Source organism: Phyllostomus hastatus, unplaced genomic scaffold (genome assembly GCF_019186645.2).
Source record: "Phyllostomus hastatus isolate PE091 unplaced genomic scaffold, TTU_PhHast_1.1 phas_contig_58, whole genome shotgun sequence".
NCBI classification, from domain to species: domain Eukaryota; kingdom Metazoa; phylum Chordata; class Mammalia; order Chiroptera; family Phyllostomidae; genus Phyllostomus; species Phyllostomus hastatus.
The window spans coordinates 46,847,902-46,875,443 of record NW_025333916.1 but is presented as its reverse complement, the minus strand read 5'-3'; the positions used below and the strand labels follow the sequence as shown (position 1 = coordinate 46,875,443).

Genomic DNA, 27,542 nt, shown 5'->3' with positions numbered 1-27,542 from the left:
AGAGTACTAATTGTCTCAGGCAAGGTCACCCTCTTAAGGGGAAAGGGGGCCCTATATGGTGGATTACCTCTCTGGTGCTGACCAGGTAATTCCTGCTTGACTGGGTAAGGTTACATTTCTGAGAGAAGTTGAGGCTGCCTTATGTTAGTAGGTATTGACTTGGTTTAGTGATGTGGGGCTTACTTAGCACAAGTGACTCAGTTTTGGTCCTGCTGTGTCTTTTTGACAACAGGTGTATAATGAACATATCCTAAGACGTTAGCTTTTGTTGCTCCCAAGAATTGCAAATAGCCTTTGTTCGTTGCTCTTCCTTGGTACACCTCTGGGAAACGCAGGCCTTTTTGAAATTGATTTCTACTTTTTAAATAGAAGTTGAAATATTTTCAGATGACAAATAGCTTTGGGTCTCTAACCCAGGTAAGGGAGTTTTTGGCTCCCACTGGGCTGTGAAAGGGAATTCCTAACCTTGTAAAGTAGTATTCCTCTTGCTCAAATAGCAACCATCAAGCTAGGAATTAAAAATGAGTCCCCTCCAGGAGCAGAATGGAGTAGATGTCGAATATTCCTGAGCATTCAGTGGCTGCAGAAAGAGAGAAATTTTGCATTGCATAGACTTATAAATCATCTCCAGATCTAGTCTTCATTTGTCAATAAGCAATGCATTAAAAAAATGGATGGTTTTGTAGTTTATCCAGTCACCACTGTTATTTCTTGGGCACAGACTTGGCATAACAGGAAACTAAACAACTACAAAAAAGGAAACACTAAGTTTTTTTTTTTCGTTCACCAAAAAGAATCTAGCAAAATGTGTTTTTTTGTACATAATAAAATTATTTCAGCAGAAGAAATTCACATAAAATTGTCTTATGCTCATTTTTGCAAGTTTATCTGAACACATCCTGTATGTAAATAAAACAATTTCTCCTTTCAACAGACTCCATTCTCTCCCCACCCCTAGTCACCACCCCCTACCCTTGCAAAGAGCAAATGAAAATAAAATCACTACCAGAACTAGTAATATAAAAGCATTTTCTATTCTTATGTGCACCTTTCAACCCAGGGCAAAGAAGAATAAATTCCTTTTTTTGTGCAGCAGTTTCTAAGATATAATCAGAGCAATGCTAGTAAATACTTAACTTTAGATTAGCTTACTCAAATTTTAAGGACTAGAATTCAGCTTCACTTACACTCTGCAGCTAGTCCTTAGTGTCTTTCTTAAACTTCTTTTGGCATCTCATTTTCACGCTCCATGTGAAATGACTTGGAGAACATCAGAAAATAACAACACCACTTCTACAAAGCAACTGCCTGTACACCACATGTTTCTACATCTATCATTTATGGAACTCTGTTTCTAGGATAAATTTTATTTTAAATGTCAATACTAAAAGATGATTTTATTGGAGTTGGCTGCTTCATCAGTAAATACAGTCAGCACCTACTCAGAAACAGCTCTTTAAAAATTATTGGAATAAAAAAACATTGCTTGTTGTTATTTTTAAACGGCTATGCTGGAATTACTATTTTGCTGGATCTGTAGCTTAAAGCCCCTGTATAAGATGGCATCAGGTTATTTTTCCAGTTAATACAACCCAAAGATGAACGAAAGCACAAGAATCCTCTTTCTGTACCCCTCCCTTCTTGTGGACATGAACAAAGAAGGAGCTTTGCAGTGTAAGCTTGTTGCGCGTGGGTCACCGGCTAGCAGTGACCACGGCACACTGTGGATGGCTCGACAATACGCGAGAAAAAACACACATGCACAGAGACAAACTAGTTTCTGTGGGGAAGTAGGGACAGAATGGCCACCCCCCCTAGTGGGGAGCGCGCTGATTTACCGTCCATACCTGCTTTTATTAGGCTCATTTTGCATAATAACTCAGGTAACGTACAATACTCATTAGGGGAAGTAAGGAATATAGGAAACAAAGAACTCTGCCGGTCTATTGAGTTGGGGAGTCAAAGAGCTGTAAGGCTGAGGAACAAACTAGCTTCCTCCTAAGACCCTCCTCATTCAACTGAGAGCATTCTTGAACAAAGAAGGTTTCACAGTAATTTACATGTTCTTTCTTAGGCCTGATCACCCCGGGAAATCCGCACTTCCCAGTACCGAGCTGTACTTCCCCGTCATTGTTTCAGGCTTAGGTGGAGCGCGGGAACTAAGGCCACCGAGAGATAAGGAGATTTTCTTCCGGACGCTGAGAACTCAGACTTTGTCAAAGCCGAGGAGTGAGGGTCCATCACCCCCTTTTGCTGCAGCCCCCCAAGTCCTTCTTTTGGGGGGGGCCTCCCAAAAGTGATCGTGCCTGGCTTGGGTTGTTCCCCCGTGGGGAATCTTACCCGTCTTTGGCTAACCGACCAAGCTTTTTGGGGGTTCGGCAGCAGAAACAGCATTACTGCCAGGGAGATAAGCTTTTGTCTCCTTGCCGGCTCACGGTTCCAAGGGCGTTCCCTTAGCCTAGCCTAGGCGGGGGTTTCAGTTTTCTGATACCAGTCAGGGCGGTTCCCAACATATCCCCCTTTTTTTAGTTTTTTTTAAAAATCAATTGTGGTCGTTAAGCCTGTGAAACCTACTTTTGCTGTTTTCGAATGCAAATCAGAAGAAAAGCAACATCTACATACATCATAAGGCAATAATAGAAATATAAAGCAGAAACTAAATTCTATGGGTGGTGAATACCTAAATTTCTAAATTCAGTGCAAGAAAACATATTAAGGGAAAAACAAAAGTAATAGGTCTGATTACATTTCAATCTTTGAGAGAAATTACATAGATATCAGGAAAGGCAAATTACAAGGCAGTTTGAGCATAATGCAAGCCTGACTTTTTACAAGAGGATTTCTTAACAGGTGCAGTTCTGCGCACCGACTCATCACCTACTTTCTTACGTGGGTGTTGAGTTTTAATTTTACGCCTGCCAGAGTGGTTTCTCATACCTTCTCCCTTGTTTTCAGTTAGGACTGCTAAGGGTTCCATAAAGGTGGCTACCTGCTGGTCTCTGATACGACCCTGGGAAAACAATTTGCAAATACACCGAAGTACACAAATCAATATCACAATCAGTAAACAACCAGCAGCTCCAAAAAACCCAAATTCTCAAATTAATTCCATCAAACCATGTTTTAGGATTCAGCCAATTAATATTTTCATTAAGGGCTCGAAAAATGTCCTGTTTGGTTAAACGTTGAATGTCCTGCAGCTGATGATGTAACTCCAACTGCAATTTATCAATTTGTCCTTTTAAGTTAGTGGAGAAAGCTCCCCTCAAGCGATGTTGTATATCAGTCCAAGTATGTTGGCTGGAATTCCACTGTAGCGGTGTGACACACAGTCTGGAGAAACCAGGGTCACAGGTTAGGTGTTGACGAATCACGAGAGCGTCCCTGGCGTTCGCCAATCCAGTCCAGTGCTGATTCAACTGCAGAAAGGCGGGTCAGGATCTCCTGATCTATTTGAGCCTGTTGGACTAATTCTAAAGTAGCATTGATTAAACCATAAGTGCAACCAGGTGTTAACAAACTGTCGGACTCATAAGGAGAGCAGTGCATTGTTAAATGCTATAATGCCATTTGGATTCATTCATTTTTTTGGTCATATTCTGGAGATAACAGATTTGGAAAGAGTTGGAAGGCACAATTAAATCATAACCACTATTAACGACTGATCTTGTTAGATTTATGCAAAGAGACCTTATGTCATCATTCACTCCTTTAGAATGCCAAATTCTGGAGGGATCAGGTAGGGAGAAAAATATAAAGTGTGAAGGAAAATCCTTTTCCTTCTGATATCTACCAGGCTTCTTAAAACTTTCACTTCCACAGACCTTCTGCAACATTCACAAACTCTCTATTCTTTTTCATACACTTTCTGATATCCACCAAGATTGTATCTCCATGCCTTATACCTTCCATTACTAACACACACCACATAATTCTTTCTTAAAACGTTTACTTCCACAGATTTTCTGCAACATTCACAAACCTTCTAATCTTTCTTTCATACTCCTTCTGATATTCACCAAGATTGCATTTCCATGCCTTATACCTTCAATTATTAACTAACATCACATAACTTCTTTCCTAAAACTTTTACTTTTCCATTTATCTTTACAGTTTCCCATTTACATTCCTAGAGTGTGAAGTTTCAACCTTCCCTGGAATCCTCAATTTTTTTTTCAGAGCAGATACAGAGTAAAATCCATCCTTCTCTGTGGGGGGTGAAGGTGGGGCCTCCGTGATCTGCTCACTCAATTTGCACACCGTTTCACTGTCAGAATCAGATTCATCATCATCTAGCTCTGTTTTCTTTGCCCAAATGAACTCGAGAGAATCCCTGACAAGCCTCCAGGTTACAAAGGTGTGTGCACCAATAGATATACCACTGTTTTGCAAAGATTTCAACCTTTCACCCACTTTTTCCCAAAACATCAATGTCTAACGTCCCTCTATCAGGAAATGAAGGACAACATTTTCTTATAGATTGCAAAAAGCTGCACCAAATGCTTTTCTTTCTTATACTTTGTTATACTTTCTTATACTTCCTTATACTTTGCTTCTTTAAGAACTTGTTGTAATATACGCAGAAAAGATTTCTGCCCTTTAGATAAGTTACAACCTATGTTTACCTCCCTTCTTTTTTTTTAAAGAAAAAAGCTTACTTTTATTTACTTTTAATTGGCCAAAACAAATCACCTGATTACTTTTTTTCAAGGCAAATCGTTTGTTTTTTTCCCCAAACTTGAGAATTAGATTACTATTTACCCAATTATAGGCGGTCGCGAAGAGAGAAACGACCTAGAAAAGAAAGACCTACTTCCCTGAAAATTCAACGCATCCCACGACAAGCCCGAGAAAGAGTTCGGGGTCGTTGGCCCTTACCTGGGCTGTTAGCGCGCAAATCCACCCGAAGTTGATGCGTTGTCCACAGCGACGGCTCGTAGCCGCTGGTTCCAAGTGGTCTCGAACGGGGTCCCACCTCTGTGGTCCCGAATCGCTGCCCCACGTTTGGGCGCCAGCTGTTGCGCGTGGGTCACCGGCCAGCAGTGACCACGGCACACTGTGGATGGCTCGACAATACGCGAGAAAAAACACACATGCACAGAGACAAACTAGTTTCTGTGGGGAAGTAGGGACAGAATGGCCACCCCCCCTAGTGGGGAGCGCGCTGATTTACCGTCCATACCTGCTTTTATTAGGGCTCATTTTGCATAATAACTCAGGTAACGTACAATACTCATTAGGGGAAGTAAGGAATATAGGAAAACAAAGAACTCTGCCGGTCTATTGAGTTGGGGAGTCAAAGAGCTGTAAGGCTGAGGAACAAACTAGCTTCCTCCTAAGACCCTCCTCATTCAACTGAGAGCATTCTTGAACAAAGAAGGTTTCACAGTAATTTACATGTTCTTTCTTAGGCCTGATCACCCCGGGAAATCCGCACTTCCCAGTACCGAACTGTACTTCCCCGTCATTGTTTCAGGCTTAGGTGGAGCGCGGGAACTAAGGCCACCGAGAGATAAGGAGATTTTCTTCCGGACGCTGAGAACTCAGACTTTGTCAAAGCCGAGGAGTGAGGGTCCATCACCCCCTTTTGCTGCAGCCCCCCAAGTCCTTCTTTTGGGGGGGGCCTCCCAAAAGTGATCGTGCCTGGCTTGGGTTGTTCCCCCGTGGGGAATCTTACCCGTCTTTGGCTAACCGACCAAGCTTTTTGGGGTTCGGCAGCAGAAACAGCATTACTGCCAGGGAGATAAGCTTTTGTCTCCTTGCCGGCTCACGGTTCCAAGGGCGTTCCCTTAGCCTAGCCTAGGCGGGGGTTTCAGTTTTCTGATACCAGTCAGGGCGGTTCCCAACATAAGCTAAACCTGAATTAAATTACCTTGCTGAAAGATTAAAAAAAAATAATTTCATCTATACATGTCAATTTCTGGGATCATTCAGGATTCAAAATTTTTATAACAACTATCATGATTTTGATCTCAGAAATTACCCTTTTATTTTAAGAAACTAAACAGTAGAACATGCACACATTCATCACATTGTTTATAAAAGTGTAAGCAAAACCCAATAACTTCCTTAAATGGATACAATACAGACATTACAAATTAACTTTTAATAATTTCAAATGACACTGAAAAATTACTATATTATTATTGAAGGTATGACTCATTCATCATTTAAAATATTATGCATATATGTATTCATAATCAGAAAAAATATATGCAAATATAAGATCTATGAATATGCTTATATATGTATGATTTCAGATATGTATGTACTTATTTACATTTATTTATATATAATATAACTGAAAGTATATAAAAATGATCAAAGAAGTTATCCATAGGTAAGAGACTGAAGGGGATTTTCACTTTATAATATTCTCTATTCAAATTATTTTATATGTGATATGAAGAAAATTCTACAATACCCACCATCAGAAAAACATCATTTATTTAATACTGGAATTGATTGTGGAAAAAACACCTCTAGTTTAGGTCAGATACCCACGTGCTTGACTTACCACCAATTAACTAATTTTGAGTACTACCTGTTGATGCAGTTTATTGTATGCGATTTAATTTATTATTCTGCAATGAGTTACTATAAAATTCTAATCCTCTGATGTTTTAAACTAATCAAGCTTATTTTCAGTTCAAATTTTAATGTATTTTCTTCACATATTTCTTTGAAGCTTCAATCTCTATACAACTCAGATTTAAATTAGAAGGAAAAGGTGGAAGAGGAAGAAGAAACAACTGAATTTAATTTGAATTTTGGATAGAGCCGAAAACACATTTGCTTTTTTATTATCTTAGCTCGAATAGAAAACTGTTTTGATTTTAGCTAAATGAAGATTTTTTTAACTACTTGGACCACATTGTAAAACCTGTTTAGAATTTTCATTTGGTTTCCACAATATTACCACATATTTTTTGAACCGTTGGCAAAATGGATGCAGTTTATAAAGCCATTGCTTTTGCATTGAGCTTTTGCCTGTCTCATATCTTTAGATAAATTTAAAAGCCAAAGGAATACAAAGTATGTTGAATAACTTTATTAGTATGGTTTAAATTTGTAATTTGAAATCCTTAAGTTCAGAGAAAATTTATCTGCAGTTTGATTTTATACTTGAAACTTCTTATGCTTAAGAGCAGTTTATAAAGAATGGGGGGGCAGGGTGGGAAACTTCCTTCTATCATTCATAGCATTTTTCTTAGACATGAGTAAAATATACAAGAACTTTTAAAGAAAAATCATAATCTAGTGTATCATTGTTGTGGATCCTGGCTGGCAGGATCCATGTGTGTTGTGGCTGCTACGAACAAATACCCACAGACTACAGAAGTCCTGTGGAGAAAAAAGAAAAAGGGACAGCATGGCCACTCTGTAAGTGAGAGAGAGTGCCCCAGCCCCTGCCTAGACAGGCTTTTATTGCTTCTCTGGGTACATTACATCGAGGATGGTCCTCATTTACCATGCACAGGATGGCTTTAGATGGTTACCTTTTACAGATAGCAAAGGAAAGAATGTTGCTAATTACTTTAAAGAGAAAGGTGTTGCAGACCAAGGGGAAAAGTGGTTGATCTGGTCACACTCCATACTGGGGAGGTTTAGCACAGATCTTAGGAAGTTACAGTAAGCACTTGCTGCCTCAATCCAGGGTGAGGGAGTGTTATCAAAAGCAAGTCTCATAGCAGTCTAGGTACAATGCAGGCCTGACTCCCCACAGGAAAACCTCTCTGTGGACGTGGTCCTGCGTGCTGACTCACTTTCCACTGGTTTTCCAGGTGGGAGCTGAGCTACATTTCCAAGCCATATGAAACAGTTCCCTACATATCATTATTGTTTTTTCATTCTCTTAATTTTATATCTATATCTATATCATCTATATCTGTATCTATATCTGTATCTATACTATTTATATTTATATTTATAATACTAATACCAGAAAGTCTGTTTGCGAAAGTATATTTCTATAACTTAAAATACTTTCAAAACTGCTTTTCTTTGGTGTTGAACCATTAACAAAAACAGAACTCATTCTTACCCAGAGTTTTGCATGAGAGCTGTGGTTGTCTGCAAATTTTAAAGCATAGCCCAAATGGCTATGGACATTTTAAAAGTTTAACACTTTCCTCTGACTGATCTGTTGACTGAAATGAGCTTTTAAATATAAAAACTTGGACATTGAAATCAGATACTGTATCCAAATGAGTGAGAATGATTTAAAACATTTTAGAACAGCATCTGAATGAAAAATAATAGTTTATTTATAAGAATGCTACATATTTTTTAAAATTACATTAATTATTTACAAAATACATTTATGACTATACATATTATTAAACAGTTGCATATAATGCAATATTTCTATAGTTTAATAAATATAACATTTACTCATTTGAATAATTTATACATTTCTAAGACTAGATCTATCTTCCGTCAATTCTTGGATTTCCATCTGAAAAACCAAGACTTACTATATTACAATGATAATTTCTCTTCTCTTCATTCTTCTACCAGATGCCATTTATGTTGATCCTTCTTCATGCTACAACAGTGAATTATACGTGTTGAATTTCAGAAGGAATTAACAGAAGTTCAAAACTCTTCTCTAAGTTTTCAAATATATAGAGTGAATTTGAGCAAGCCATTTGTCTGTGAATATGGAAGGATAACCAGTGAGCCTCCCCATCATTTGGATAGTAATATTCAGTAACTCAATGAAAGTTAGTCTGTTAAGATGAGACACCTGTGTCATGCATGACAAAGCTGTCCTTGTCTGCCAAAACTCTCCTCTCCTTTCAAATGAAAACACCCAATGTTTTCTGAGTTCCTTTACTTTGTCTCCCACTCAATTCAGATTCTTGATTTCTATCTTCGGGATATTTGGAGGATATAAGATTTTGTATTCATGAGCAAATTTATTGTAATTATAAGTATGTAAAATGAAACAATAAGTACACTTAAGGTTTGTGCATTTTTAATAAAAATTTTCCCCAAAAGTATATAAAAGGAGTAAATAGGTACAAATATTCAAAATAGTTGCATTTAATGCATGCTGATATGTTTAGGGGCTTTACTTCTGATTTCTGCAATATATTAAGAAAAAAGGTGATTGACAGAAGACTGAGATGATGTGATCTATCTATGTGATAAGTCAAGTAGGTTAAAAGATAAATGGAATTTTAGGGATATACAGAGGCTTGCCACACATTTTTCAAACTTTGTTTTTTCTGTATTTATAAAGACAAACAGTAAAAAAAAAAGAACCATATTGCTTTGTTTAACTTTTCTTATAAAATATTACACTGCAAGTAAGGTTTTTAACCTAGAACCAGGCATTTAATGGCCTCATTCATTCTCTCTCTCTCTCTTTCTCTCTCTCTCTCTCTCTGTGTCTCTCTCCCCCTGCCTCCCCCCTCCCTCCTAAAGCTCCATTCTGACTTAGATAAGGGAGAGGGCACTGTTAAATACACCCTCTCAGGAGATGGCGCTGGCACCGTTTTTACCATTGATGAGACTACAGGGGACATTCATGCGATAAGGAGCCTGGACAGAGAGGAAAAACCTTTCTACACACTTCGTGCTCAGGCTGTGGACATAGAAACCAGGAAGCCCCTGGAGCCCGAATCAGAGTTCATCATCAAAGTGCAGGATATTAATGATAATGAGCCAAAGTTTTTGGATGGACCGTATGTTGCCAGTGTCCCTGAAATGTCTCCTGTGGGTGAGTAGACAGACCAAAATTCTATGAGTTGCTACAAGATCTTTTCATATTTATTTTCTGCAGATTGATATAAACATCTTATTTGTAGCCCAGAAGATTACTCTAGAGGATTACCCTAGAGGATACAATTATTTTTGTTTAGTTTTTCCAAATTCTAATTTTTCTTTTTGCTGCATTCTAAATACATAAATAGACACATAAATATCTAGGATATATAATATTCTTCACTTTTGTCCAATCATTGCATTTCCCTGAACTCCTAGAATTCCTCTGTACTTTAAGTGCAAAACTCACTTTGGACTGAAATTGATTGTCAGTACAATTCCAGATACCTACATAGTTGGAGGTCACCACCACACTCACCAAATACCAGGTAGTAATCCTTGGCTGAAAGTAAATTATCAAAGCATGTATCACGTCTGAGTCTGAAGGTGGTCCAGAATGGGGTGTGTTGCCTTGTGGCTTTAGATCACGTGTGGCAGTTAAGCCACCACACTAGAAAATAAACATCATTATACAGTTATTATTGGAATAATTTCACAATTAACCCATGGTATTGTTGTGATGCTTGATAATGAATAAAATAAAAAATCACATTTCAATAACAAAGTCCTGAAATATGTATCTTAAGGTTGATGACTTAAGGATTCCACCTTCAATGACAACTTTAACTTACAGTGTTTATTCTTCTGTCACCACTGCCAATCCCTCAGGCTTTTCCAAAGTGAATTTTAGTTTCTAACACATTTGTAAGTTAAAGCTACTCATCACTTTCAGGCAACAATATGAAACTCTTATGTGAGCAGTTGCTAATATTCCCTATGTCTGACAGTCTTTGGGAGTGAGGTGGGGGTTCTGCTGCCCTTTCAATGGGTCATATACACACAAGAAGTTTGCACAGCGTACTCTGAGGGCAGAATCAGGTTACTGGTTATAGGAGTTGTCACATAGATTGACCATAAATACACTTGAAATTGTGTCTGTGACCTTATCAGGCATTCAAAGACCATATTCTTTCTTTAACCTGAGAAATCACCTCAGAGTAGTTCACCTAAATGTAAAATTTTTGTGTGCATACTCAAGGCCGCATATCCATTACTAGGTTTCTGCTACATTTTTGAGCTGCCTTTTATGTGGTACTATGCTTGCTAGAGATTTAAAAATACAATTGGAATATGTCTTATTAGAAAAGTAGACCCTGAAAATGGGGAAGTGCAATTTTTAAAAAAGTGTGTTTTGCTTTTACAGGGGGAGAAAAATGAAGGTAATATTTTGAGAAACAGTATGGCTTTTAAGAAGACAATGCTTTTGAGTAATAAATGGTTTAGCCTGGTGCTGACTTCATGAAAATTGAAGATATTTACATGAAATCATGATCCTCAATGACACTTTATTACCCAAACAGCATCCTGAAAGCAAACACACACCTGTCTGCGGTATTAGAACATTCTCTTATAATATAAACAATTAAGTCTCCTGTAGTGCCAGTTAGGATAAAGGGTAGTTGCAGAGTCTGGGCCCTTACATCAGGAGTTCACAGCTAGTTCCTGAAGAAGAAATAAATCTGGAAAACTAGGCAAGCATTAGGTGAGTGAGAGAACAAAACAGCTTTTGTGTACTGTTTGGTGGAGACACTGTTTGCTGTGCTGCCACGAGGTACCGGAGGGAGCTATGGTAGAATATACTGCATCTACATAATATACTTTTTTCAAGTAAATACTGAACATTATAAACACCACATAGAGATTAAATATTAGAAATTGAACACCTGCCATGCACTACTCTTGCCATTCTCTGCAATCCTGCCTTTGCACATGTAACAACAACAAAAAAATACAAGAGTCCCAGTTAGATTTGCGGTATTTGATGCTTTAGCTTTTACGTGACCATCCAAAAGCTAACCGAAGTCTAACCAAATCAACTTGCATCCAGATATCATATTGATTTTCCCAGAACTCCTGAACTCCATTCCCAAGCATACCCTTCTTACCACAGGGAAATGCTTCACTGCTGTAAGTCATTTTGTCCAGTAATTATTTATTCTCTATGTTCTTTCCCTACACCCCTTCTAGGCAAACCCTGTATCATTTTCCTTAGAATTTCAAAGCAATTTTTGGTCAAGACCAGATGGAGCTCACAGGGGTGTATTGGGCAGTGTAGCAAATCCTTCTGTCAGTTTTATATATGTGTCAGTGTTTGGGATATTCTCTAGAAAATAACTGCTCTTTCCCAATAATTGAGAATGCTGCTATTTCATTTTCCATAAAAGAGAAGATCAAGCAGTCTAAAAATATATATAGTGCAATAGCTAATTTTGTACTATAGAATACCAAAATATATTATAACGTTGAAACAAAATTTATTATGTAAATGTCTATTTAGCAAGAATGGAGTGTATATCTGAAAGGATGATGAACAATTAAACCTGGAATGGAGATTAAATAAAGTGAAAATTATAAAAAAACATAATTGTATAAAGGGGAGATGGTAGTGAGTAGGGTAAGTAAAGATTTCAGAGGAAAATCAATATTTAAGACATGTAAGACTGTGGAATATATTTAGTTCCTGAGAGTTGTAGAAAATTCTAGTGAATCTATGAATTGTTTGAGAGAAAGGTCACTTTGTTACGAACTGGTGCGATATCCAGTATGCCACAGAAGTAATATTCATAGTTAAAGTGCTTTTACTCTGACCTAAGGAAATTACTTAATGATCCAGATTCCCCAACTCAGAGTTGCTCCTTGGAGACAAATTTGGTCATTATGAATGTGGTCTTAATTCTTTAAGATCACCAGAGTAACAGTGAATTACAGTAATGTGCCCTCTTCCATGCCTGGTAATTATGCATCAGTAGGGTACGCAGTTTAAGTTACTTTTCCTGGAGTGCTGGCAGGTTTAACATCTTCAAATCCATGTTCACACTTACAGTATCTTCCTCTGTCTGAGTTAAGCCATTTTGAGGCAGCTGATTGGGTTTTTGGTAACCAGGTCTCTATGACATGTTTAATATATATCAATTCAGAATCATAATTTATGTGGAGACCTACCATTTTCTGAGCAACAGAGAGGGGCCAGAAGATCTAAGTAGATATTTTTATTTCCTATTTTATTTAATCATTACAACACATTCCTGCAGTGCTGTTTACTATTTGATCTTTATTTTTATATGAAAACTTAAGGTGTATGTATCACAAAGTAGGAATGACTCTCAGAAGCTTTAGATGAACTTAATCACAAGTAATTATGCCTTTTATTATTAGTGATTTCTAAAATATTTGGGGGACTTACATTTAGTTTTCCATCTCAAATGACCTGGTTCTTTTGAATACATATTGTATTATATTGTTAATTATATTAATTTGAGAATGAATGTCCCCAGTTAAAACCTGTGGAATAGATATCTCTTATCCACTGACATTAAAAAGCAAGGGAATTACACTGCTAACTTAAAAAAAAATTATTAAACTGCTTCCCTTTGTTTTCTTAACATGAATTTTATTTTGTTTTACATAAAGTTTGGAGACAAATGCTAAGATGAAAATTTTGGCAGACTTTTAGCAGGTTATTAAACAGAATGCTTTCTACATGGTCATACTTAAATAATCCAATTCCAGACTAGAAATAGGAAGATTGCGACTACACTTCACATCACCTTATTGTATCATTAATATATTTAGAAACCTGGATAAATATCCACATTTTCTTGTGTTCATGGAAATGCCATGGTAGACAAACCAAGAAATGATGAAATCGATTTGTTGTCTTGTCTCATGAACCAGCCGTGACTGCAGATAGCAGCCCACGTAGTACAAGAGGAGCAGGTGCAATATCCATGGTTTCTCTGTGTCCCACACAGTCCTTGCCAGGAAGGTAGAGACAGAATATTGGCTGTTTTCTACAAACAAAGACATTCTTTTTTTTAATAATCAAAATATAATGCTTAAAGTCAGGAAATTAACTTTAATGCATCACTGCAATCTAATCCTTAAACCCCTTTTGGGCTTCATCAAATGCCTCAATAACGTCTTATATAACAAAATGTTTAAATCCAAATTTACATATTGCATTTAAATGCCATGTCTCTTTAGTTTCCTCCTACTTAGTTCCTTACTGGTTTTTTGTTTGTTTGTTTGTTTGTTTTTGACTTCTGTGACTCTAACAGTTTTAAAGATTTTAAAAAAGAATGACACCCCTATTGGGCTTTTCTGTTTCCTCCTAATTCAGCATATGCATCTTTGTTAGGTACATCATAGAGGTGATGCTGTATTCTTTCTGTATGCTATCAAGTGAAACGTAATTTTGATTTGCCCCATTACACATAATGTTTATTTTTATTACTTCATAAAGGTTTTGTATTAGTTATCTATGGCTGCAGAAAAAAATTAACCCTGAACCTAGCAGTGTAAAAGAACATGCATTCACTTCTCACAGGAGCATGGATATTGACGAGTGGCTTAGAGAGGCATCTCTGGGTCAAGGTCTCCCAAAGGTTGCAGCCAAGTTACTGGCTGGAGCTATGGTCTGATCTAAGGGCATAATTGTGAGGAGATAGGAATTTTCTTCCACGCAGTCCCTTGCAACATAGACCTCACTAAGGGACGATATGGGAGCAAGCTCCCCTCAGGATTATCTGTATAAAAGAGAGAGAAAACATCTCTGATCAAAGCCACAAATTATTTATAACCTAATCTTGAAAGTGAGGTACCACTTCTTCTGCTATATTTCAATTGTTAGAAGTAAATCCAGCCTACATTCAGGGCACAGGATTATACAAAGCCATGAATACAAAGGATCTGGGATTATTATTGAGGACCCTCTTATAGTCTGCCCACCACACTCCACCATCTGCCCACAGTTATTCATGTTGCTCTGCCATGTAAAATACACTTAACCCCTTTCTAGGATGCCCACATTTTTGTCACATTATTGCACAAGTTCAAAGTCCAGAAACTCATCTAAATCAAGGTGTGATTGGGATATTTTGGCTTTAGTTCCTCCTAATTTGTAGACCTGCGATACTGAAGAGACCTGTTATTTACCTCACACACACTCAGCCTACAATAGTCAGACATGCATGAGATAACTGCATTAGACATTTCTGTTCAAAATTGGGGGCAATGCACAGCATGTACGAGTTAATGATCCACCACATTTCTGAAATCTAGCTGGTAAATGTTGAAAGCACTTTGGTTAGGTTCAAGGGTTAGAAATAGTTGTCCAGGGTCCCCACTTTGACTGTCTGGGATCTTGGTTCTACCTGCTGAAGTAATCCTTCCTTTTTCACTGAATATCACATCTACTTGCAACCAAGCAGCTCTCTTATTTATCTTCCTGCAAATAGAATTCAAGGGGTCCAAAGGCCTACCCTCACTGTACAATCTCTCTCTTGTTTATCAGTCCACACTTTGTGATGTTTTTACACATGGAACTTCTTAAAATCTGTATAGGTAGTATGGGTATCCCATGAGTTTTCTTTGGGTTAACTGAATTAATCAACAAATATCTTAAAGATAAGTCTTTCCTCACCTTGGACCTAAATGAGATGTATGAGTGAAAAAGCCCTTTCCTGAATTGGGATCCTTACTGTTTGGCAGAGAGGTTCCTTGAACCATATCATATATACAGCTAATCTCTTAAGAGAGAATTTGATTGACTAGACAGTCAGTCAATGGACTATCTTGATCTTTTTAAAATCTTAATACAAGATTTTATAGTCACTACCATGGCTTTATCTTTTGACAATACACAATCTTCATGTTTCCTGCATTTAATCTATCCTTAGAAACTCTTTCTTAATTTTACCATCATTTACCATCTGGAAAGACTAACAATCTTTAAAATCAATAAGCTATAAGTCTTTTATTTGAAATATTTTATTTTTATTTTTATTATTTTTATTGTTTAGATTTTATTTATTTTATTTTTAGACAGAAGGGAAGGGAAGGAGAGAGAGAGAGAGAAACATCAGTGTGTAATTGCTTCTCATGCACCCCCTACTGGGGGACCTGGCCTGCAACTCAGGCATGTGCCCTGACTGGGAATCAAACTAGCAACCCTTTGGTTTGAAGGCTAGCACTCAGTCCATTGAGCCACACCAGCCAGGGCAATATATACCCTTTTTTGTTTAAACATCAACAGGTCTATTTTCTGCTGTCCAAGTAAATGCAGGCAACAGTTTTGCTAAATTGTCTGTCAATACATGATAATGATCTATCTTCCTCCAGATTCCAACGCAATGTTTTTAGTTTCATGCAAGCCCTCACCTGCATTGCATTGTAAGCCCAACATCCAATAAACATTCTGACATTCTCTTCAAAGCCAATGCCTGACTGCAAAACCATTCTCTCATTTTAAGTATTTGTTATGGCAGTACCCCACTACCTGGTAAAAAGGAAAAAATGGTATTATCTACTATGACATAACAACTCACTCCAGGATTTGAAGGTCGAAAACTACAAATTGTATTACCTCTTGGTTTATCTGAATCATGCGTTTGGGCTCAACTTCGTTGGGTGTCTCTGCTTCAAAGTCTTCCATGGATGTAGTGTCAAGCTGGCAATTCAGGTGAGAATGTGGTCTCACCGGAAAATCACCTGGGGCAGTACACCCCAGGACCACTCCTGTTGTTGTCAGCTTGGGATTGATATCCTGTCCCTTCTCTGACACTCCGTTTATTAGGACCACCTTGGTAAGGCCATTCCAGACTCTAGACAAAAGGATTAGACAATGGTGTAACTATTGGAAGTAGGCCTTCCCTACATTAGATAATGATTTTACTATAAACTTATTTTTTATCTCTTTATGATTATTACATATTTTGGCCAGATGTATTCTAAAACTAGAGAGATAACCCAGTTGTCATCACACTTTCAAATTATTTACCTTAAAATTTATATCAGTGTAGTTTCAAGTTTTCTTACTCTATTAAATGGTTCTAATCTGTTAGTATCATTATTTTAATATTGAAATTGTTTTAGATTTGGCCAATGAAAGCTCTAACACCATTTTTATTCCAGTTTTTTTTCAACACTTTATAATTTATAACTCTGTTTTCTGAGATTGAGAAATCATGCATATATATGATAAAAAAGAGCCATATATCATAAAAATCTCTACATATCTATATGTATATACACACACATATATGTGTGTGTGTGTGTGTGTGTGTATATATATATATAGAGAGAGAGAGAGAGAGAGAGAGAGAGAGAGAGAGAGAGAGAGAGAGAGAGATTTTATTTATTTTTATTTTAAGAGAGAGGGGAAGGGGAGGAGAAGGAGGAGAGAAACATCGATGATCAATTGCCTCTCAGACACGCCCTAACCCAGGACTGGCCCACAACCTGGGCATGTGCCTTAACTAGAATCCAATCTACGACCTTTTACTTTGCAGGATGCTCAACCAACTGAGTTATGCTGGTCAAACCCTTTGTTGATGCCCTGATGACTCCATTCTAGCCTTGACAATCTGAACTGACTATTTCCATGGTTTTGTCTATCTCACTGTGCGGTTGGCTCACCTCATGAATGCTCTAAATCCTCCCACACCGATTGCTTCCCCGCTCCAATGGATCACTCATACCCACTGTCTGCAGTTCTATGTGGACAACTTCCTCAGTCTGCTCCAGCTCCAACACCTCGCTCTGGTCTGCTGCAGATCCAGCCAAACTCCATCCCGGTATCTCTGCCAGCACAAAAGCCTTCCTCTCCCCATCCCTGCTAGGATTGAGAAGTAACCTGTTCTAGAAGATCAACAAAGAGGAAAGATACCTCTTTGATTCATAAAGGAACTTAAAGTGTTCCTAAAATCGACTGTCTCTAGATTGTCTGCTCATGCATTAACAGTGTTTAAATCAGGGGTCCTTCTTTTAGTTTTTGCTTCTTAATTTGTTGAACTGCCCAAATTTTTATTTTAGAGGCTAAGAATGACCTTAGAAGTGTTTGATAAGCCCAAAATTCATTTTTTCTAAAACACTGGTTTTTGAAACATCTTTTACATGCTAGAAAGTATCATTTCTATTCTTACAGTCAATTAAGGAAAGAAATGACTTCACTGAGAAAGTGGACAGAACTCAGGACTCTGTGGTGGCATGCTCTAGTTACACAGTGTAGGGGGTGAACTTAAGGGTCCAGTTCCCTGCTCTACCATTTCCTTTTTTAAGTATTTGCATAGGCTTTTGGACTCATTGGGCTTTAGTTTCCTTACCTACAAATGAGGAATAAAAATGCGTTATTCCCAGAGTTATTGCAAGCAATAAAAGAGAAAATGTGTGTGCCTGGAAAAATGTGCTTATTAAATGGGGAAGAATCCTGTTAAAATTTGGTGATGATTCTCAGGAAACTAGCAGGAGAAAAAGCCAAAGTTCTAGAGGTCCCTGCTAATTATCTGAGTCCTTTTTATACAGTCGCTCCCTCTGACACATGACCTCAATGTTTTCTACTGTTTTTTTTTTTACAAACGGCACCAAACCTATTTAAAAACCTAACAGATATTCCATTCCAATTTAAATTTTCTTTAGTGTAGAGTACTCTTTTACCTTAATGAGTGGAGACAACCTCTTAATTTGTAAGAAACATGGATTATCAGATGAGACTTTTGCTTTGCAATCTGCTGAGTCACTTAAACACCTTTGATGAAGTCGAGCGAGGCCTGGTGATCGCTCCGGTGTCTGCAGTGATGTGTCCAGAGCACACAGCATGGCAGAACTATTTTCAGGGCCATAGGATGTTATGACTGTGTTCAGGGAGCATTTTATTCCTATGCTTGAGTCCTATGAATTTATTAGCAGTACAATCGCAAAGGCAATGTTATTGACAGTTTTGTTATGGCTTCGCGAGAAGTGTATGAATTGTTTTTGTAGCAGCACCGTGTGTCCCCAAACATAAACCACACTACACTGATCATTGCTTTAGCAGCCACTGATCAGCAATAAATGTTAAAAATTAACAAGAAGTTCCTTTTTTTTCCCTAACAGCTAAATGACTCTAAGCATTAAATATATGTTAGCAGGAGTTGCTTTTTGGCCACAGAGTACTTCAAAACATTAAACATATTTTCAAAGTGTTACTCTCTCCCCAGCCTCCAAGTGGTTGTAAACATTAAATATGTTTTGTAAAAACTGCTTTGCCAGCTACTGGCGGGATAGCTATGCACATCATTTTTCTTTAAAGTTGTCTTCCAGCTGAGGGACTGTTTTTCCTTATTTGCTCTGTTCTGGTTAGTGTGTGTATACAAAAGCAGGCAAAAGTCTGCCCTGGCCCAGTGGTCTCTTGCTTTACGGTAAGTGATCACGGGAGAGCAATCACACCTTCGTAAACCCTGCTGGCAACAGGAGTGCTCTGAGGTTCAATGGCTTGTATTGGGTATTCCACGTGGTTGGCAGCCGAATTTTCTAAAACAATTTTTGTTTCTGCTGGCCACTGTGCGATGCATTCGGGTTTGAAGATCGACATAAACTAAGCTTAGTATTAAGGAAAATAACTTCAAGCAACCAGACACTGATGGATTATACCCATCCATCAAGGTGAAAATGTGCCATCCTGTGAACAGGCTCAAAGACAGACAAGATGGCAGGACTACTCAGTTAATGAGATCTTTAACCCAAACATGATGAAGGGTTTGAGATCTATGTCTGGAAATAACTCAGTGTGACAAGTGCCTGTAATTCAAATTCAAAAACAGCGAAGAACATGTCACTGTATACAATCGATCCAGAAATTAACCTAGGAAATCTGTTTTTTTTAACCAAATTCACAATAAAAGCCAGATGCAGCACCTGAGTCAAATGAAAAAATAAAAAGAATCAATTTTATCATTCAAGGCACAGTAATTCATCATCAAGCCAAATACTTGGTGATGCTTAGATTTTTACAGGATCCAAGTGTTTTTCCAAATCATATGATACTGTATTTTGTGACATGTGTTATTCTAGGTGTATATTTAACAGGTTCCAATGGGATACCTATTATTTTAGGTACTGGGGTTAGTACAGTGAGAATAACTGACAAAACCCCTGTCCTCAGAAAGCATCCATTCTAAAGGTCTGGTGCAGGGGCAGCAAACTATGCTCTGTGGAAGGAAGCCAGCACATCACTGTTTTTTTTGTTTGTTTTGTTATTTGTTTTTTTAATATAGTCACATGCATTCATTTATGTAATGTCTGTGCTTGCTTTCTCACTACAATGGGAGAGCTGGCAACAGAGACCCTGTGGCCCCCAAGGCTAAAGTGTTTGCTATCAGCCCTTTGTAGGAAAATGTGTTGAGACATGAGTACTGGATTGAATATCAGATGGAGATTAAAATAATACAATCCATATTTTAAATGCACCTGTGAGGAAAAAAAAGAGTGTTTACTCTGGGAAATACCTCCTCAAAAAGATAAGAAAGGAAGAGGCAGGGAGAGAGAGAGAGAGGGAGGAAGAAAAGGAGGGAGGGGAGGTGGGAAGGAAGGAAGGAAATTATAACAGGAACAGGGATAAAATGAAGAGTGGAGGCAAGTCACACTAATATGTGGATAAAATCAGACTCTCCATTCAGCCCACGCTGAAAGGAGTGGCTTGACTTTATTAAAATCACTGAAACATTGTCTCAAAATACTAAAAGTTCAGGTGAAAATACTTTTATTTCCCTGTAACAATAATTCTACTTTCAGTTAGGTATCCATATTTTAAAAAGTAAAAGTTTATAGCTCAGTGGATTGAGCGCAGACTGCAAACCAGAGTGTCGCAGGTTTGATTCCCAGTCAGGGCACATGCCTGGGTTGCAGGCCACGGCCCCCAGCAACTGCACACTGATGTTTCTCTCTCTCTCTCTATCTCCCTCCCTTCCCTCTCTAGAAGTAAATAAATAAAATCTTTTTTAAAAAAGGTAAAAGTTTAAAACAAAAACTAAGAAGGTTGAAAGAGGATAACCTTCAGATTGGGTTGAAACATTCCTACTCCATATGAATTTTCAGCATTCATAAGGTGGGTTTTTTGCCTCACTGAGATATTAGTGGTGAAAGAGAAACTGAAGAGTTAGAGAAAACAAGTTTAATAACAACTGCCTACACTAATAAAGACTACCCAAGAGCTATTACAGGGAAGTAGTTCAGAAATAAGGTTAGGGGGAATTTATCAAGGTTGGCACTATTTTCATTTCTGACCAAAAGTCTGAAACTTGCAAATAAGAAAATCAGAAGGTACAATTTTACAAAAATTAACGAAGATGAATATATCAAAATTTGGTACAGTTTGTTTAATTGGCCACAGGACTGGAAGAAAAAACATATCAATTAAACTGCCTTCCATGTTAACTATTCCTGTAGGAAAGACATTGTAATAAGATAATTTCATGAAATGTTTTGATGGTTAGAAAGTGCCAAAACATGATTAGCTACTGCACATTTTAAATTAGACAAGAAATAAATTGTTGGCTGCCTGAATATGCAATGATTTTTTCCATGTCCTTTTCTTCTCTTTTTGCCTATGTTTAATCAAGTATAAGCTGTTTGACATTGAAATGATTTATACTGAAAACAATGTTATCACAAGAATTTAGTAGAAACTGTATTGTAAGAGCAGAAAATATTTCCATTTTCCCAAATCTTCTAAAAATATAATTCCCACTTTTGAAATAATTTATTATCATTGTAGAATATTTCTCATAACTAATATTTAGTGTCTATTTAGCCAGAGGTCTCAAGTAGAAGTGACTCACTCACCTGATTGTGTTTGTATTTCTATTGTCAAATTTATTTATTTATTTAAGCTGAGTTCCTTTATACTATTCTTTTTTTGCCTAATTAGTCTGAATGAACATTCTAGAGTTACTCAAAGTCATGTAAATTTTTACTACCTATATTTCTTATATTTTATGCTTCAGAAAAAAAAATCTGGCACTACTTAAACTACCAAAGAATTTGAAATATCAAAATACAAAGGGGATTATGAAGAATTCATTTTTTAATAGGTCTCAGCTTTGCATAAAATGTAGCATAAATATAATAAAAAGGTCTATTTGGTATTTTAAAAAATATTATATGTATGTTATCTGAACCATAAGAGAGCCCCACACCCAATCTCCAAGAACATTGTCTTTGTCTACAATTTCAATAATAGTAGCAGATTTAGAACTTCTTAATCAGGGAGAGCTCTGAGAATTAAACATTTTAGAGTCTTTTTACTGCAGTAATAAGATTATTATTTGGTAAAGAGAAGAAAGAAGGCTTTCAAAGATTATTTTTGGGGTCCATATATTTATTTTTCATGTGGGTGATTTTTGGAAAATGCCTTTAAAAAGGATTAGTAAAACTAGGAAGAGAAAGACTAAAAGTGTTTGCAGAATACTGATAACAACAGCAACAACAAAATGTCTGAATTCTAGAAAGGCAGACTATTTAGGGAAAACAAAATGGACCCTGGAGTACTAATGATCTGAATTCAAGCTTTGAAGAAGTGGAAAAAGTGTTTAGAAAAATGTGTGTGTGTGTGTGTGTGTGTGTGTGTGTGTGTAAAGTTTGGACGGTAAGTGTTATTTGACACTAAGTATTGTCATAAGGATTCTGAGAGATGCCAGTTGTAAAAAAACTAAACCCTAGAAGGGTTTCAATGAATGTTAGTCATTTCCCACCTTCTTTCTTCAACAGCTTTTTCTCCTGCAGGGTTTTATATGTGGAAATATGTCATCAATTACTTTTGTTTTCTCTTCATTCTTCTTCCTAGTAAATCACATTAGAAGGACCTTTCTAGAAACATGTCCTTCTAAAAATACATATTTTTGTGAATATTATTTATCTAAAATATTTGAAATAAGCACTCAGAACACAGGAAATGAGATATGATGGTTATGAAATACAAAAAATACTGTGAAGATGTATCCACTGGTCAGGGAGATGCTGAGATGTTGAATTTATTGACTTGGCACAAGGGAGAGATTTCACTGAACATCTCTCCCTTGTGACGTTTATGTGATACACCAGAAAGACTTTGTATAAGGTGTGAAGACCATTATCTTCAGTAACAGCTATGCCCTGTGTCTAAGAACAAAAATGTAAGAGACTTTCCTCAACAAAAAGTTAAACTAGGCCTGACAAGATTAAAAGGATCTGCCAATAATTAAATTGCAACTATCTTAAAGTCCTTACAAGAAGAAAACACCTATATTTTCTACAACATATTATTCTAGATATCTAGCATGTAATAAAAATATAGGTTAAGCTGAAAACCAAAAATATTTGATCAATAATCAAGAATTAAAAAACCCAGTCAACAATAATAGACATCATAATGATTCATGTTGAAATTAACAGATATTTATTTCAAGTGGTATTTTATGACTAATGAGAATATGGTCATAGTGGTAGAATAAAAAATTAAAATGATGAATAATAGACATAATAAAAATTAAAAGTGCAAAATACAATAAAAAATTCACAGACAGAACTAAATGGCAGATTGTAACTAGTAAAAAAAAATAAACATTGAAAACAGAATCTTTGAAATTATCCAATCTCAAAATAAAGAAGAAAATGATTGAGCTAAATAAGATATTAAGAGATATGGAATGATATGCATCAAACATTTGTATAACTAAAGTCCAAGGAGGATAAGAGACAGAAAATGGAGCATGAAATATTTGAAGAAATGATTGCCAAAGTTTCCTAATTTTTAAGAAAATTTTAAGCCCTGATTGGTGTGGCTCAGTGGATTGAGTGCTGATCTGTGAAGCAAGGGGTCACCGGTTTAATTCCCAGTCAGGGCACATACCTGGGTTGTGGGCCAGGTCCCCAGTAGGGTGTGCAAGAGAGGCAACAACACATTAATGTTTCTCTCCCTTTCTCTCTTCTCCTCTAAAAAGTAATAAATAAAATCTTTTAAAAAAGAAAATTTTCAATGTGCAGATCCAAGAAATTCTATTGAACAATATATAACAACGCTAAAAAACTCAATGGTGTAAATAAAATAGAATATTTAAAATATCTACTTCAGAAATATTGTTTAAAATGTACATAGCTGGTATTTTTTGTTATTTTGAGTGGAACATACACTTCAGATAATTTATCCCTGTGTTACTAGAGATTGCATCTGCTCATTCACATATTTGGCATATTTTATATATTAAGCCATTTGTCTTTTTATAATTAATTTTATTTTAGTACCATTATGGAACCTCTATATTATGAGAAAAGAGATTGACATTTGATTAAGACAATATCAACTCCATTAATTTCCATCTGAATAACTATAGGCAGGTGATTTGACATTTATGAACACCGAACTTCTCATTTCTAAAATGGGTACATGGAAGGCCGTATACAAGAACTTGACGTATGACAATCTAACATTGCACCAGAAAATAACCAGAACTGAATAATTAGTGCCATCAACCATCCTATCTGCCACTGAAGTTCTCAGATATGAATTCCCAAGGGAACTCTCTGTGTGATCACTCTACTCAACAATATGAACCCCGCTGATATCGGCTGGAGCCAGTGCTTCTCCCAAACAAACAAGCCATGTTCACCCACACAGTTTCCTTCCGTCCCCTGCTTGCACTTCAGAGGAAATAAATTCTTTTCTCATCATCATCAAGTAGTACCTAGAGAACAAAAATAACTGAGACCAGTCAAACATTGATTCAATGAATAACCAATCTCTTCCTTTTTCAGAACATCAGTTGTTTATCCAGTAGTAAAATGTCTAATTTCATAATAAAAAAGCAGACAGATGCTCTGATAGTTACAAGCAATGCACAGAGTTTCAAAATGTAGTTTCACTTAGGAATTTTACCTTATAATTGGTGTCTATTTGCATATATTTTTTTCATAGATTTGAGAGACATCATGTTCTCGTTTTTAGCAAGCTTCCAAGAAACAAAGCTTCTGTAATGCCTAATTTTTACTCCTAAATTTAATAAATATAATATGAATTGTCTACATAAATACTAACTGCACATTCCAAATTATAAGATAATTAGTATAATGAATAAATAATATATCTAATTATAATAAATAATATAAATAATAAAGAAAATACCACTTTTGAAAAGCATTATTACACTATAGTGAAATACTATTTTCATTGCTTTCCCAACATTTTATTGTCTCAGCTCTCAGAAGCATCCCAGGTCCGAAAACAAATTGAATAGTTCCTCCACTTCTAATTTTTCCTTACCATATAAACAATCATCACGCAATCTCTCAGAATCCCAGTACTCCCTTTGCCATGGGCCTTCTCTGCCCTGTTGAACACAGACAGAATGGAACAACCCATTCAGAGACTATTGCAAACATTGAATTAGAGCAGATCTGCAGTTCAGTTTCTCATGGTGAAAGCAGGGATGTCTACCACCGTGATAAAAGGAGCACTAAACTGGCTGCCAGGAGAAAGTCCTAAGTGTGTTTACAATAATGTTACTGGTTCTTATCTCAACTACTGATGTAATTAAAGTGCTGTGTGGTTCAGTTTTCTCCTTTGTAATAAGACAGGACTAGACTAGGTACTTTATAAAATCCTTCTGAAATTTAATTTCGAGATTGTACATAGGCATATGTACTGACACAGAGTGTATGCTGTTTTGTATGAAAAGATGGCTGTGGACCAGAGCCCTAAACTTTTCAGTGTGTGACTACCTCATATTAGGACCGCTAGTAGAGGTGTGTGGCCTCTGCCTTTGCACAAGGCTCTCGGGCGAAAGGGCCCTGCGTTTCATTAAATCTCTGCTCTTACCATGATGAAGCTTTAGTAGTTTTTGAACAAGGTGTTCCATATTTTAATTTTGCATGGGATCCTGAAACATTTGTTTAGTTAGTCTTGCTTATTCATTAATAAAACTTCTCTTTAGAAACTACCAAATTTATAAGACAATGATTAAAAAATGACTTCTGAAGTTAATTACTAAATTCTAAATTGTTTTACACAGCAACACTGAAGTATTAACTCCTATTTTCTATTCTATAATTGTGGTGGTTCTTTATCATTTGCAGTACAGTCCATGCTGGAGCTGCTACCGTAGTCAGTGCAGCTCTCAACAGTGACGCATCCCTAGTGAACCACTGTGTGCTGTCATTGGCTACCGTATTTTGGTTAAGTCAAAACTTTAATTAATTAGCACTTTGTGTATTCTTTCTGCACACCAATATTAGGGAGAAGTACCGTTCACACACATAAAATTATGACACAGAAAAAATAAAGTCAACTTTGGATTTAAACATATGTCAATAATTGGTTGAATTAATTTTAAGAATAAATTAGGTATTATGTAAATATACCTAGTTAAATTTTTGCTCTACAAACCAGTCAGAGAATGGCAAATACCATACGATTTCACTTACAGGTAGACTCTAATGAGCAAACTGATCTAACCAGCAAACCAGAGACAGACTCAGAGAGCAGATGACAGCTACAGTGGGGAGGAGGTTAGTGGGTGGAAGGACTGAAGAAAAAGGACTCGGACATGGACAACAGTGCAGTGATTGCTGGGGGGAGGTGTATATAAGGGGACTAAATGGTAATGGAAAAAATACGATAAAGATTTAATTTAAAAATTACTGTAAACTTTTTTTTGTTCCTTTAGCTAAATTTAAATAGAAAAAAAAATATATGGAAATATATGGACTCTGTGCCCGACTCATGTGTCACTCACACTGGTCAGTGCTAACTCACTAAAGGGTCAGGTGGGAGTTTGACATTGTCTGAGATAAAATATTATGATTTTATATTGCTGCTACTCCTGTGATTTTTTTCAGGCTAGTCTAACAAATCACAATTAGACTACACATACACTTCAAAGCTAAAAAGATGCCACTTAAACAAATAGAAATGAGAGTTATATTATTAGTATCATGATGTAAAATGCTTCAGAATTTTTAATATGAATGTATATGTTTTTATATATTAATATATTGTTCATATATAATCATATGTGTGATTATATAATTAATGATTATAATAATTTCTTTAAATATAAAAGGAAATATGAGAAAATAATTTCTTTATATATAAAATGTGATTAATAATTTCTTTAAATATAAAAAGGAAATATGAGAAAAATTGATAGAACACTAGCTATATATAATTAAAACTATAAGAATCTAGGCAAAAATCATAAAATCTACATCTAGATTTACTACTTTTCTAAGTATCTGTATCACCACATTTGCCTCTTAGTGTCTGCAGCACATTACCACAAATGTACTGGGTTAACATAAAAGCAAATTTATTACCTAATAACACTGGAGATAAAAAGTTTGGAATGGACTTACAGGTTAAAATAAAAAAGCTGCCTTATTCTGGAGCCTGTAAGAACAATCCATTTCTTTGCCTTCATCTTCTTGAGACCACCTACATTCAATGTTCACATCCTCTTTCTCTACCTGAAATCACGTTGCTTCAACCTCTGCTTCATGTCACTCGTCTCCTCTCTCATTGTAACCCTCCTTCTTACACGTATAAGTATGCCTGTGACTACACTGGGCCCACTCAGATCACCCAGAGGCATCTCTCCATTCCAAGATCCACCAATAGTCACATCTGCAGCACCCTTGTTGCCATTTAGGTAACATATCTACAGGTTCTAGGCAGTAGGATGTGGGCATTTGGGGGAGCCATTGTTCCATTCACCACACTAGATATTCTTTAGTTTCCCTATTTAAATTCTCCACATTGAAACTGGAGGATGGTTCCACCGTTCATTCTGATTTAAAGTGGAGAGACATTCCACATAATGCTCTTTCTACTAAATACCTTGTCACTTCATTTATATCATATTGCAAGGCCTAGGAACACCAACCAATTTGCCGAGTATATAGTAAAATGTTTTGGTCCAAAGGGTTAT

At 36.6% G+C, this 27,542-nt stretch overlaps 1 protein-coding gene across 2 annotated transcripts in view; it reads left to right on the top strand.

The window, feature by feature from the left end:
* The window catches only part of CDH12 (cadherin 12), a 222,416-nt gene that overhangs the window by 58,763 nt on the left and 136,111 nt on the right, over positions 1 to 27,542 (top strand). For both annotated transcript variants that reach the window (XM_045848010.1, XM_045848011.1), the window contains exon 2: positions 9,433 to 9,727. In XM_045848010.1, coding sequence (XP_045703966.1) covers positions 9,433 to 9,727 — 295 coding nt within the window. The remainder of the gene's footprint in view (positions 1 to 9,432; positions 9,728 to 27,542) is intronic.